Source organism: Pleurodeles waltl, chromosome 9 (assembly GCF_031143425.1).
Source record: "Pleurodeles waltl isolate 20211129_DDA chromosome 9, aPleWal1.hap1.20221129, whole genome shotgun sequence".
NCBI classification, from domain to species: domain Eukaryota; kingdom Metazoa; phylum Chordata; class Amphibia; order Caudata; family Salamandridae; genus Pleurodeles; species Pleurodeles waltl.
In genome coordinates, this window is record NC_090448.1 from 421,233,394 (window position 1) to 421,248,489 (window position 15,096).

The 15,096-nt window shown below is 41.4% G+C and overlaps 1 protein-coding gene across 1 annotated transcript in view; it reads left to right on the forward strand.

Moving 5' to 3' along the window:
* Positions 1-15,096, forward strand: part of BLVRB (biliverdin reductase B) — a 55,942-nt gene that overhangs the window by 7,634 nt on the left and 33,212 nt on the right. Inside the window, exon 2 of the mRNA XM_069207219.1 lies at positions 980-1,141. Within this exon, the coding sequence (XP_069063320.1) occupies positions 980-1,141 (162 nt within the window). The remainder of the gene's footprint in view (positions 1-979; positions 1,142-15,096) is intronic.

The window sequence follows — 15,096 nt, forward strand, 5'->3', positions numbered from 1 at the left end:
AAGTGCAGTTATTAGCTTTGTAATTGGTTGAGCTGCCAAAGACAAGGCATCAGCGGAGGAGTTTTGTCCCTGCTCAAAATCAGACCTGCATTATATTATGTTTTCTTTGGTTTTAAAATGTATTTTACAGAGTATTAAAAATAAGAATGTGCTTTTAAAGGTGTCAGTCAGCTTCAGCAAGTTTATTATCAGTTTTTGTATATCCTCTAAAAATAATTTATAGCCTAGGCTGTTTGTGTCCGGACATTAATTTGTTGGACTTGTAGATTGCATTTACCATTATAAGCTTAGTAATGGCACCATGCACAATTTGCTGTGCAAAAACAAATGACAGACTGAAGCTGTCTTTTACTCATGACATAGAGCACATAATTGTATTCCCTATGATTGCATTTCACCGTATGCCACACCGTGCATCCGTAACGCACAGAGCCATGTGCACATGAACTGTGCATCGCTTTGGGCTCCCCTGAGGGAAAACACCCAGGATTCCCCTTGAAACACATAACCTCATGGTCCCCTGAAGCAAACCACCCAGTGCTGCCCTAGGGAACATTGCATGTGCTTCTCTGAAGCACAACACCCTATGCTCCCTTTGCAAGCACCACCGCATGATGCCTTTGGAACGCATCACACTGTGGTTCTCTGTGCTACGCATTAGTGTGTACTCGGTGCTGCGCTTTCTCTTCAGCATATCCTTGCTGCATATCATCCTCTGCTTTATTTATGCACCATGTCCTAGGCCCCCTGCTGCAAATGGCTATGCATGACTGTTAGTCTGTATGCAATGATGCATGTATGCTTTTTAGTTTGCGTACGTGCTCTTTCTGTGTCTGTGTACCAGCATGGCATGGACCTGTCTGCATACACTACCCAGTAGTAAAATCTATGGCGAATGCCAGTTCTGTTTATAAATGCTTGCCATAACTGAACACACTATTCTAAAACAGTGAAAACAGTGTCTGCCTTTATCTTTTAGGCTACAACGTCACAGTGCTGGTGCGAGATGCATCACGACTCCCAGCTGAGGTTGCAGTGCCCAAAGTCATAGTCGGGGACGTGTTGAATAAGAGCGATGTCAACAAAGCGGTGGAAGGGCAGGATGCGGTCATCGTTGTCCTGGGCACTGGGACCGACCTGAGTAAGAATGCCTTGCTGGAGTAAATCAGAATGTTTTATTTCCTGTTTGTGTAGCTCCTCATGCCACCTTAAGATGACCTCATTGTGCTGACAGCAGAAGGAGATGGAAAGGAGGGTCTGGGGGAGAAGATAAGGCTGCAAGAGAATCTGAGTGAGGAAGGAGTCTTGTGAATAGAGTGGGATGTTGTATTGCTTTGACTGGTCAGGATGGAGAAGTGTAACTCATGAGAGGTGGTTAGAGAGGTGCTATAGGAAGCAAGAGAGCTCCTGGGAAGTTGTGTGATGCTGTCCCCTGCCTATCACTGCATCTGGAGTCAGACCTTTCATGTTGCTGCTCCTTAATCAGTTTAATCCCTGGGCACCCGCAACTGAAGAGAGAGTTGGAGTGAGAGCAGCCTAAGGGGACAGAAGGGAGCCTCCTCTCTTTCACTTGGTGCTCGAGCTTCTGGGAGGGGGAGGTGTCAGGGCCTGAAGAGGGCCACAGCATGACAAATCCTATCCTTGAGCACTCACTTTGGCTGGAGTAGCCTTTACAGGTCTTCCAGATATCAAGAACTAACCCTGGGTTGAATTGATGGCCACTTGTGAGGCTCCATTGACCTCATTTTATGAGGGCTTGAACTTGTGAAATCTGCCTAATGTGGGGGCATGGACTCGTCCTTTTCTCCCAGGAATTTCTTGGTTAAATGAAGGAGACAGATTTGTAAGGTTTGGGTCTTACAACTACAAGACTGGTTACATTTTAGTGGGATGGGATATCCGAATTCAGTGGTACGTTTTTAATAATCTACTCTTTCGCTAGGTAATGCTTAAAAGGGATGCAGGACTTGAAATCCAGGCTATCTGCAAATTCGTTTTATATATCTTGTATATCATTGTCTTTCATCATCACACCTCTTTGACTTAGAATAACTCCTCTGCTGTAACGGCAGATTCAAATATTGATGTTATTTAATCAAGTATTGTAAAGGATTACAATCCTGGATAATTAAACTTCTCAGATTTGTGTGATTGCTCAGAATGCTTCTTGACATGTATGATTTGGGCTACATCCTTCTTTATGTGCATCACTTTCAGCTATATCTATAAAAAAATAAAAATCCAAAATTAGGTAAATTGTTTTATTTATATTTGAGTTTTTCCGAAGCAGAAGAAAGAATGCTGTCATTACACTTACTGAAGTCCGAGAGGTTGTCACAAAATGGTATTACATTTAGGGAGGCACGTTGCTTAGAAAGGTATGGAAAATATGCATATTTCATTAATCCAGCAAATTTGTAATGTCGCATAATTTCTGGAATTGCCTGTTACATTTGTAATGCGAAATTCCCAAAAGTACGCTGTTCTACTATGTCATGTGATGCTTTGTTCTGGTAAAATCCTATTGCGGGAGCATGGTAACACCGCTAACAGAAGGAACACAGGCAGTTCTTGGCGCTCTGTTTTTTTGCAGTTTTTCTTAGTGCAGAATGCATAATCGCATCCAAAATAGATACAAAGGCATACGTAGTGCTAAATGCCAGATTTACATTTTGCATGCATTTGTGTAATTTTCTAAAAATGTGCACATGTACACAAAAGGATATTATGTGTATTTCAGAAACCCTTTAAAAAAAGAAGGAGCGAAAAACTTGAAATGTATAGTAGCTGGAGAACTGCCAACAGTGGCCAAGAGGATTAACACATTTTCCACTGAGAGAGGGATTATTTAATTGAGAGGGGAGTAAAACGCCAGTGTCGTTTAAGTCTGTTTTTAAAGAACAAAATAATGGGGCTACTCTAATCTCTTGGGGTATTATTACACATCTTAGAGTGGGCATTGGTTTTCCAAGCAGAGTGTTCTCGCTGTGTAGCTTTCGATTTACTCCAGAAGTCGGCATGTTCAGCTTAATGCCTTTGAATATAATGCTTACTGACGTACAAATGCAGCGAGCGTCTAGGGGAATTATCAGTGTTGTTTTAGTGCAGGAGTAATTTAATCATGCGTCTTTGGTCTCCGGTATCCTGGGCTGCTGCTTGGCAGATGGTTGCAAAGATACCTGTGAGAAGGCAAATCCCAGAATGAAGTTGTGATATAATCGGAGTCTTGGCAGCCTTGGGGAATTTAGCAATTCTCACTTTGGAATAGGCCTTTGTTTGCCATGGATTTAACATTTAGGTCTAGATTTGACATTTGAAGGTTTTCCTGCCATAAGGTAGTTGTGTTGCTTTCGGGGTCTCACCCTCTGAGACAGAATCCTATATTTTTAGCAGGATTCAGTTTCGCTGTACCCTGGGTCATCCAGTCACTTATTAATGCAGGCAGATGTTGATGTGCTCAGTTGATGTGTTCTGTTTTAAGCAAAGATAAACTTGAGTGTCCTCTTTATATTTTTGGTTGGAGAGTCCAGGCGAAAGTAGGATTCTCAGGAGTCCCAGATTAGGTTAAGATTGTGGGAACTAGGATTGATTCTTGTAGGACACCAGCAGGAACTGTAAGAGAGCTGGAGACATAGAGTGAGGTATTGAATTACTGAATATATAGGTGGTTTTGCCTTAAGTGAATTCTGGCAAGATGAAAAGCTGATACTAGCTGGGACAGTGCCGGTGCTCATCTTTTCCCTCATTTGCACTAGCCTCACCTCTTTCTCGAATCTGCTGCTGCTTTCAGCTTTGTCCCATTGCCTTTTATTTTCAGTGCCTCGTACACTTCAGTTCTGAGTATCTATCACCAGATCCAAGTGTACTCCTTATTGTTTTTTTGTATTTGTAAATAGAGTTGATTGACAATCCCGGCAAAGAGGGTGTTCTGTAGTCCAACTTGCTGGTGACTACAGCTCAAGTGACAGTTTTTCTAGTGTTGCTCGACCATTTGAAGATCTTCCTTGGCATCTCCAGGGTGTGGAAACAGGATGCAGTGACAGCATCGACTTGTCCAGTTTTCTGTGGATGATTATTGTGAGGCTTCTGACTTGGGATCTGGGTGTGGGTCCAAGTTCAGCTGGACACCACTTTGAGTTCCATGTTGAGGTGTTCTTGCCAAAGATCAGAACTTCTGTCTTGTCAGTGTTGAGCTTGAGACAGGTGGCTTTCATCCAGTTAGGGATTTTGGTCATGCAGGCGCTGAACTTGTTTCTTGAGTTGAGGGTCTTGTCCGAGAGAGAGAATACGAGATGTGTGTTGTCTTCGTAGGAGGTGGTGTTAGGGATCATGTATACCTTGGAAATGCTTACTCTGCTTCTCTTGTTATAGCTGGGTGATTACTGTTGCGTCTCTAAGGAGAGAAAAACAAGTGAAGGCCAGCCTAGAAATGCAGTATTTAGCTGAAAATGACTGTCTTGTGCAGGTTTGTGGCACTCAATGCCTGTCTTGTTGCGCGCCACCCCTGCTAAGGATATGGTGCTAACTGCACGAACAATCTGAGTTCGCATTTGTGCGTTCCTCTGTAGGCAACTGCTCGCTTCCCACTTCCAGCCTCTTCCCTATGCCCAGTTTCTCTCAACCTATGCTTTGGGTGACATAATAATTATAGTGCACATAAAGTATACATTCTGCCTGTATATTATTCCTAGGCCTGGGAAAATGTAAATTATACCACCAAAATTAGTTAATTTTTAAAAATTTTGCATTACACAATTTTGCATAATTTTTGCCCATGGGAAACATTGCACAGAAAATGCTTCACCATGTGATATTCTCTGCTCAAACCACTCTCTTGCTGGTATCAGAGGAGTTTTGTTTATGCAAGTTACTGATGATTCACTTTTTGTGCTAGAGGCGTAAATTTAGATTTTGATGCTGTGATCCAGCTTCTGGCTGCATGATAGCAATACCTCTAATCCATTTGCCTCACTTGTAACGTAGCCAATATAATATCCGTTGTTCCACATCCTTTATGCTTGATGCAGTTTACACCCTCCGTGGGATAACACATCAACTGCAGATAGGTGTATAACATGAAGGTCACAGATACCACTTATATATGATAAACTAGAGAAGTGATTCTTAACCTGTGGTCTGTGGACCCCTGGTGTTCTCGAAAACTAACTTTAGGGCTTGCAACTGTTTAGAAAATTAAATATTAGCAGCTTGAGGAAGTATGTATACTTAAAAAACAATTTGAAAATGTTAAAATGCGCCGAGGAAGGTAATATGAAACTGGAGGCTGAACACAGGAGCAGCACAAGTACAGCAAAAGAAATTTAGTATGGACAGTGGCGGTCACAATTGAAGCTCTGAAAAAAAAACATCATTCATTAGTTGTGTGATATGTTAGATGTTTTAGTAAACAATAGATTGAAAAATTGGCCTAAACCCTTTTATACCATGAGCTATGCAGTACAAACGCTGTTTGTGGGAGCATTACTTGTAGGGTAGCCACTTTAATGTGCATCTGCAACACAATTTATAAGTGAGTTGATTTTAGTTATCGTTGAAGAATGATGATGAGGTTTTCCCAGAATTACTACTTTAGTTATTCCAATGAAGGTGAAAGTCACCCAGGATTAGGCATTCCTGGGAAGAGAATAGTTATGCATTACAGATAATTGGTGGAGTCCTGATGAGGATTGTATGAGGCTCTTTGCAGTGGATCTTGTTCTTGGGGAGCAGATATAAGCCTCGTAATGGACCTTGTTCCTGAGCAGAACTGTAACTCCTGATGGATCTTATTGGGGAGCGAATATGAGTCTCCTGATAGAACTTGTTGTTGGAGAGGAGATGTGAGACTCCTGATGGATCTTATTGTTGAGGCGCAGATATGAGACTCCTGATGGATCTTGTTGACGAGTGGAATGTAGGCTGGTTGTGATGGGTCTTGGTATTGGGAATTGATATTAGGCTCCTTGTGATGCATTGTGGTATTGGAGAGCGGCTATTGGCCTTATGGTGATGGACCTTGTTGTGGAGGGGATATACTGGTCTGTAGGCATTTAAAAGATGCTTGTTAAGTGTTCACCAATATTTGGTGTGATCTTTGTAAGGTACTGCCACTGCAAGCTATATTTCCTGTCTTGTATGATAGTTGAAAAGACTTAGGGACAATCATTCCCATAGGTGGGTGTGTGGAGTATTGATAACCACATGTTTCTGAATAATAGTGTATTTGGCATTTGATTGCTTAGAATATAAACTTATATCTACACTACACAAGCTTAGTGTTCTATTCTAAGGAACAAACAAGTCTGTGTTAGACAAAAAAAGTGCCATGCATCTACGGTGAATGCTTCCTTCATCTAACTCAGAGTTATCTAACATTTCAAGTGTTATAATTTCTTCTAAGATTCTCCCATTAAAAGGTGACGAGGCTATCAGGATAAATACAAGGTCCATTAAAACACCTCTGCCATAATGCATCACATAAAGTGAAAGTTAAATGCTCATTTAGCCCACAAAGATTAAGAGGATTTAGCTCTGATATCCCCAAAAAAAAATTCCCAGTCAAAATATTTCATATTTTTCAATCTGAAAGCAAACTCTGTTTGAATGCTTCTTTGCAAGTTTGAAGGCTGCCAATTGGCTGGCCATGGGACACAGAACAGATTGCACCACAGCAGTTTAATTAAGCCCACCGAAAACTGGGCGGCTGGACACCGTTTATAGTTGTGTTTGGCTTCACCTTTCCTCTAGAATGTTACCAGAAAGGAAGTTATAGTAAACAAACGTGCCAGGTAGTTTAAACATGTCTGTTTAAAAGTGCAACACTCGGTTAGACTGATTGTGAGAAAAGTAGTGGCCACAATAATGCTGCAAAAGTGTAATTGTGTGCTGAAAAGGATCTATTTTTGTACAAGAAAATTAACTAATTGGTGTTGCAATATCCTGAGCCGGAGGGGTTGGGGAGGCTCCTTCTTCATCCAGTGGAGGACACAGTCAAGTGCGAGGTGATGTTGATGGGTCGTCCAGACAGAAATGGGTGGCCTTGCTCCCTTAATTAGTAATGAGCTGTCACAAACGGCCAGTGCTCATGATCTGAACATGTGTAGTGTGGTAAAGCACGTTAGGGCCCGCTTAGAGCCTCCCTTTTAAAATGGACATTTTAATTTAGCATTTCTTTTCTGCTGTAACCGTTTACATGACTTTTCAACCATGCAATAATGTACTGACAAATCACTGTACATGTTGCTTGTTTCTTGTAAGTGTTGATGCCATCTAGTCTGTACACTCTGTCCAATGCTAAGTAACCGGAATAAAATGCCCTAAGTATTCTGATTGTCCGTGGAGACAGCGCCACATTTGCAGACATACCATAACATCAAGCCTGCACCTCTCATAGTGTATGGCACAAATGGCGCTTGTGTTATAAAAAACGCCTCTGTGCCATATTCAGCAGAGGAGCACTTCAGCTGAGATTATCCTGGAATGCAGCACAAAGTGCCTGAGTTGCAGCTTGGCTAACTCTAATGCTGATCCCGATTCTGACCTCTACCTTGCAAAGGATAATCGCCTGAATAACACCAGACCAGGTTCCTGGCTTCCCAGTACTTCTCATCCAGGAATAGGGGGTCAGGTTGTCCCATTAGGTCTGGAAGCGGTACTCCCACTATGCTCTTGATAGTGTAGGTAGTAGCAGATAGGAGTGTACCAACACAATAACACAACCATGGTTGAACTATTTATCTTTTTCACCATTTTTGTAAAGCCGGTTACCATGCTTTGTCAAGTTTGCCTAATAATCGCAGCTCATGCTTTTTATGCAAGAAAAGGATAGATTGGTTTAGACGATTTCCTTGGGACCCTGAGTAGCCATGTTCGAGGGTGCAAAACCCATCTAGTACCCTGGTGTGTTTAGGGGGTCCATTTGGGGCACCTTGTGCTAGCCAGTAATCGGGCCACATTTCCTGGTGGTATATGTGGACTGAGTCCCTACCCTCATAGGTTTATGTTGACCAAATACACAGTCCTACTTGAGTCGTAGGAACCGTATGGCAGCAGTAGTCACCTTAATAAAATTAGAAGTGAGCGAGCCACTGAAAGCTTGAGCCTGGCTCAAGACTGAAGCCTGCCAAGGCTCAGCTCGAGGTCCTGTTGGAACCTCGAGCCTATAACGAGCCAAGCTTTCATATGGCTTTTGCTTGCCATCCTCACTCTACTGTCATGCACAAAGAGGGAAAAAGAAAGCAATAATATTTTAAGTATAAAGGACAGGCAGATAGACTCACATTTAGTGGCTGATTTGTACAAAGTGAAACCAGAAAACTTGGATTAGTCATGGCTTCCCCCTTAACCGAATTTTTGATCTTAGCCAAATGTTTTATATTTCCGTTCCTTCTTTTTCTTAACTATAGCATATGAAAGCACCTTCAAATATGTGAGTTCAGCATATTAGCTGTACAAAAACATATTGTGTTTGAATTTATAAACTATAATGTTACTCTATAGCAAGCTTGGCCGCATAAAGAATTAATGTGACAATTGTCTTGCCTCTCAGGTCACTAATGGCACTGTTGGCAGAGTGGGAGCGGGGGCAGGAATGGTTTTTAATTCTCAGTGCAGTGATACAATGTGTTGTAATAATGTCAGAGCTTCCAGATGTTAACAAAATACATTTATTTTTAATCTTGAAGAAACTTTATCACATTTTACGTGGTTTGTTGTTACATGGCAAAGATTTTCAGGGCTCTAAGAACCATGCCAGACCGTTGGCTCGCTCACCCTGTTACCTTGCTGGCTCGCCCACCTCTAGATTCACCCCACAGAATGCTACAGGGTGTTCCATTCCTTAAGAGCTCATACCCATTAGCTGTGTCCCATGACCATTTTGCACTAAGCATGACATTCAGCCATGCCCTTTGGCCTCCACCACTGCCTGCTATACGGACAGTGCTAGTGCAGCTGTGCCGAGGCAGGGATGCTGAACACGTCGAATGACCTTCGATCACTCGACGGGTCCAACATCCCTGCCGCAGTACCTGATGGTTTTCACATGTCACTGTTTACTTCATTTTAATCAGTATCATAAATTAAGCGTATGGAGGATTTTTGACATTCTTTCCTAGTGTGAGCGGTTGGTAGTAAAATGTGCCTATTACCCTATAAACCTGACCTGGGACAGTTTTCCACAAAACGATATACAGAAAATAAAACCGATGTTCTTACCCCTGATCCGAATCACTTGTCCTGGATTTCTGTCGTATTTTTTTGGATGTGTTCGGCGCGATACTTTGCCTTTTAGATGGTTAATATTTAAATTCACCACTAGATGGCACTAATTATTCAGTAAAAGTAGAAGTATGTGCTTAAATGTAGCAGCGTCCTTCTGCAGTTTGTTATATCATTAATCTGTAGCCGTCAACATTGAAAACAGGCTGACAATTAAAAAAAATATAATGTATACTTTACCAACGTCTCACAAATAGAAGTAAATTTGTACCCGAAGCTCAGACTCCGATCAGTGAAAGTGTAGCCTATCTTAAATTGGAATTAACTAGCTTTAGACATAACATCTGGCTGTGTGGTTAGTAAAGACAATCAGCAAAATAAATATAGTCACAGAGTATACTGTAGGCTTGTCAGCGGTGGAACACGATAGAAGCTGTGTAATTAGTTTGTAGCAGGACGTGTTGCAGGTCAGAAAGGATGCGCATTATGAAAGCTCAGCCAGTGCCTCAGTTCATGATGTCACGGCCAGTGCACGATGGAAGACAAAATGGCTCTGTGAATGTCTGTTTTTTGGGATATCTGTGCAGGGTTAGTGCAGAGGAGCAAGGCGATGCATTGTGAGAATCGTGTTTGTCTTAACACGAGGCAGTAGTGCTTGATGCAAGTCGAAACTGAGGTACATTTAGAGAACCCTAAGAATGTTCCAGTGCAGCGAAGCCAGTGTAGGGAGGGGGGTTTGTGAATATGGGGCGTAGATTCAAGTTGTAACGTGATCATTGCTGTGATAGTCCGTCTTCGGGGGGTAGGAGGTATTGTAGCCAGTGTATTAAAAAAAAAATATGGGAACCGTGATGCGGCATGCAAAGGGGCATGGTCAGTGAGCATGGGGATGGGGTCAAAGGTATGGTTAAAAAAACAAATATTCTGCAAGTTCTTTTGGTCTTTCACCATCAGGTAGCTACTCATAAAATAGCACGTACCTTAAAAGATAAGTGAAAAAATTTGGTTGTTACTCAGTATGAAATGCACAATGTATAGTATGAAACCTCCATAAGTTAATGCGCTACAGAGGTCTGTGTGTTACTGGAGGGCCACAGAATATTGGTTGGTGCAGGGGAGGATAGGGACTTGTATATTTTTAGTGCTGCAAGGTCAGAGCCTGTGTGAATATGTAAGTCATTATTTTAAACTTGCACTATACACAGTATGATATAGACTGCTACAAAATGCACAAAAGGTTTTAAGATATATAATGTTGGTTCCAAAATATAGATTTTTGAAATACCCAGACTGAACGTAATGCAATTTGTTTTTTACATAACTGTCCCCTCAACACCTCGTCACGGGTAGTGAACTATGTAACTACAATTTCAATTTAAAGCATGAACTTCACAGCTCAGGGGTTACTGCTTTGTACTACCACTCAAAAAAGAAATATTTGTCATCACGAAGCTTTGAGAGATTACATCAGTTAAAGATAGTACCAGCTCCCAAGCATCCTTTACATTTGCAGATTATCCTAAACATTTGCAAATTAATTTGTTGCGCACATTTGCATTTCTATCAGGGAAGCAGACACACAGGCAGAAAGGTTTGTTTAGCCGTCTGCTGGCTTCAGTTTCACAGCACAGGAAAGTAATTGCATGACGGTTGAAGCATTTCAAATATAGGAATTAACCGTCCCGGGCAGTTGTCTTTATACAAGAAGTAGGGGAACGGTTTCTCATAAATCAGAAAAATATGGGCACATCATGCCCCTCCTATCCTGCCCACGTCGAGCACTGATTGCAGCGTGTGTTTTCAGGCACACAATAAACATCATTTTCTGCTGTTACATTACGCTTTTAATGCGTTGTAGGGGGTTTGATCAGGCGCAACCATAGTCAACAGGGATGCAAGTCTCCCGGTACGTTATTTAAATAAAAACTAACGCTTGATCCACTTGTTGTAGCTCATCACAGTTATAAAGTACTTGATTCATTTCGTAAGTTTAGTTGATGGATATACTTCTTTTGCAGTGTTTTTATGTCCATATCTTGGTTGAGGTTACTGTCCAGGGTGATACTGGGGGATTTAGCATTATGAGTTATTGCTAAGCATAATGTTTTAGTTTCTGTTAGTACAATTGGTCTGTTAGTATTAGAGGTGACGATAAAGCACCCAGTTTTGTTTTGGTTCAGTTTGAGTGTACCGCTAGTTTTGTATTTTAGCCAAATAGCCATTTATGAAGTCATTAGACTTTCACGTAGATCTGTATGTCGCTTGTTATTGGCGGCAGGATAGGCAGAGGCAGATTATGAAGCCCCGCTTCCTAGGCTTTCTAGATTAAGATTACAAAGGATTTGGGGGGGGGGGGGCTTGCTATGATGCCCTATGATCTAGTAGTGTTGTAATAGTGTTATTGACATTAAAAACCTATGGTTTCCAGATTTTGAAAACCAAAAAGTGGGACATTCCACAAAAAACAGAACTAGGACTCAAGTTTCCTTCTACTGAAGGGCACATAATGATTTTGCTGGCAGCACTCACTAACAGAAAATGCAAACGATGCATTGAGAGAAATATAATGCAATTACTATACGCAGAATTGTTTGTGTTCATTAAATTGCTTTCTGATAAGGTCTGCTAACTAATTCTGCACTGGAACATATCAAAAATTGCTTTCCCTGTGTTTAGTTGACCCTGTCTGGAAACTGGAACACGTGCCAAATGTGCTGTCCCTAAAAATCTGGCACACATCGTCACCCTACCACAACTTCATAATGTTAATTAAAATATGGTTTGAAAGTTTTCACTTCTGCTACTCCAATATCGAACAGAATGGACATACTATGGAGTAGTAAACAAGGGTCTGATTTATATCTTGCAATGGTGATAGAGTATACATGCCACCAAGATAACTGTCCTCCTGACAATTTTAAAAGCTTGCAGATCTTAGGTTTAGTAACTGGGAGGTTACTCTGTCTCTGCCGTGATTTCACCCCTCCGAAGGCCCTGCGGAATAAGGACTGTCAGAGGCAGACCTCTAATTCCATGCGCCTAATTTAGATGGTCAGAATTAGAGGTTAGTTTTCACTTGCCGTCACCTGCAGGAAAACCGTGGCGGTATGGGTCAGTGAAAACTGCTAAATGCTCCACTTGCCATGGGGAAGGACTCCCATGGTGAGGGGAACGTTTTTATATTTTATTTTCAAAAAGGAAATACTACTTTGGGATTTCCTTTTTGAAAAAAAAAAAAAAAAAGGAAACAGTTTGGTGCGTGGCTCCGCCAGATTGAAAGAGCCATGCACCAAATTGTAAACAACACTGACAAGTCACGGTGGTTCCTGTCTGTGCTTTAGAAATTACCGTCAGCATAGTGATGGGTGGGAAAGGTTGCTGTCTTGAGGAAATTAGCTTAGAGCATTTACTACATCATCTTTATTATAATCCCACTGCAGGTTGGAATCACCTGGCAGCATGAGATCTTTGGAAGAGAGTTGCATATTATAGGGAAGGTCTTCTAGTGCTGGAATGAATGCGTTGTCATCTGGAGGGTGGTACCTAATTAAGATGTTGATTTGGTTAGTTTGAGAGATGTAAATGTTTAAATGCAAGCATTTTAATGTATGTATTACAAGAGAGCTGTGGAGGGCATTTAATATTGTCTTTATGGATTGGGACTAAGCCACCTGCTCTTTGCCCCTGTTGTCTCTTCTTGCATAGGATTTGATATTCTTTAGCAACTAACAGAATTAAGATATGGTGAGCTGAGAGGGGGAGTCTGGTTTCCGCTAGGATGGTCATATTAGGTTGAAGTAACATTTGCAAGACCTGATCAACAGTAAAGTAGGGCACAATTGATTGTTCCCCTCTGCTTATTCACTCTGATGGTTTCAGTGTCATTTATTTGTGTAAATCTAGAGAGGTTATGATGACATGGGTTGATTGCCATGGGGTTGGGTGTTCTAGGTTGCCCTTTCAGTGGTTCTCCAAACCTCAGGATTGGTAATATATTGTCAGTTTGTAACATGGCAAGTTATGAACTAGGTACAGGGAGTACATACCTTTACATCTTTGAGCGGACGCCTGGCACAATGTACGTAGAGTTTTGTCTAGTTTAATTTCAAAGGATTCAATAGCACCAGTATGTACAATGAATACATTATATCAGTTTTAGATTGTTTCATGTGTTAGTGCATTTGTTAGAATGTTTCAAGAGGTGACTTCTTCTGAGATGGTAGTTGTGGATCATTAGAGTCCTCGAACTTGTAGGTAAGTTAAAGGAGTGTGCAAGAAGAGTGAGTATGATGCAGGTTTCACGTTCTTTAGTGACTTTTAAAGGAAGTGGCTTGGAAGTCAAATTAACATTTCCAGGGATGTGACATAGACGATGAGCGGTGAGAAGTTGGGGGTTACATATATTGCTAGAGGTAACTTGGAGATTGGGAGTTACCATCTGGGGGTGATGGTTGGAAGCTAGAGTAGTCCTTGTAGTGGCATTATTAGGTTTGTTTTTGTACTGGTCAGTGCTGTGTGGGAAGAAATTGATGCATTATTGGTGTCATGTTTGTTAGTCGCAGGACTAGTTTGTACATCACAATTAGGTAAAAGGGATGTGGCCAGTCCAAACCCCTGAAAGATGCTAGTCTCCAACGCTCAATGCACTATTCAAAAACCTAGAAATCTGCCTCTTACACCCACTGTAACATTTGATTGGCCTGTACCCTCCCACATTTCGATGAACTTTACCCTTGTGTTATCCTCTCGACTAGTGTGCCCTCCTTTTGAGTGAACATTATCACCTTTTAGTTTCACACATTCAGCACATCACTCCACCACAACCAGACTTCTGCCTACAACTGCAGGTCTCATCCTGTACTCTCTCTCTTTTCTTAGAGTTAATGGTCTGAATGGATCTGAATTCCCTCCAACACACTTCTTCACAAACACATCAGCTTCCGCTGAACTGCTCTTCCAGTGCAGTTCAAAAGGTGTTCACAAAACACTTCTCTCCCAAAATAATCTTCAAGAGTTTTTAATCTGCCATGTTCTATCTTCAACTACTCTATCCAAGCTTTCTCCTATGTGCTATGAATTTTACTCCAGCTGTATTCAGATTATTGTTTCTCTGTTTTTTACCCCTTCAGTCCCAGACAAAAATCCATGTCTGTCCCACACACGGTGCTATACTCTCTATTGCTAAACACTTCATGAACTAAAACTATTTAATTCCCCATCTCATCTGCTTCTTTGTCTCTGCTCTCACTGATCATTTTTCATCATGATACTCTGACATCCTCACCCAGCAATCTACGGAGTAATTTACTATCACGTTTGATGAAAGTCATTGAGTAACTATATATACACTACAACCATTGACAAATACCAACATTAGGAAAAATGATGTACTTCTACCTCTAAAACCCAACAAGTTAGTAATCAACACCTTTATCATAAGTAAATTGGAGTACTCTAATGAACTGCTGGCTAGTTGTCCTCGTCAACAAGATTATGGGCCTTATTACGACTTTGACTGAGGTTTTTCCTCCATCACAAATGTGGCAGATATCCCAACCAAAATATTATGATCCCATTATATTCAGTGGAGATTGTAATAGGGCAGAAGGGGTATCTGTCCCAAGGTTGTAATAAGGCCCTATATGTCCTTAAGAACAGTGTACAACCTACCAAACACTCATCCACATGTCTTGCCTGACAGCAGGCAGTCAGCCTTTTAGCAAAGCCAAGGAGGGAGGCCATGGTACTCAAAATGATGCACTTTGCAGTATATTTCCCACCAACTCCAGACATACATGTGTCACATCACTATGCTCCACAAATCAGAAACTCCTGCAGCTGTTCAGGTTAGTCGAACTTCTTTGCCATTGCTCTGGA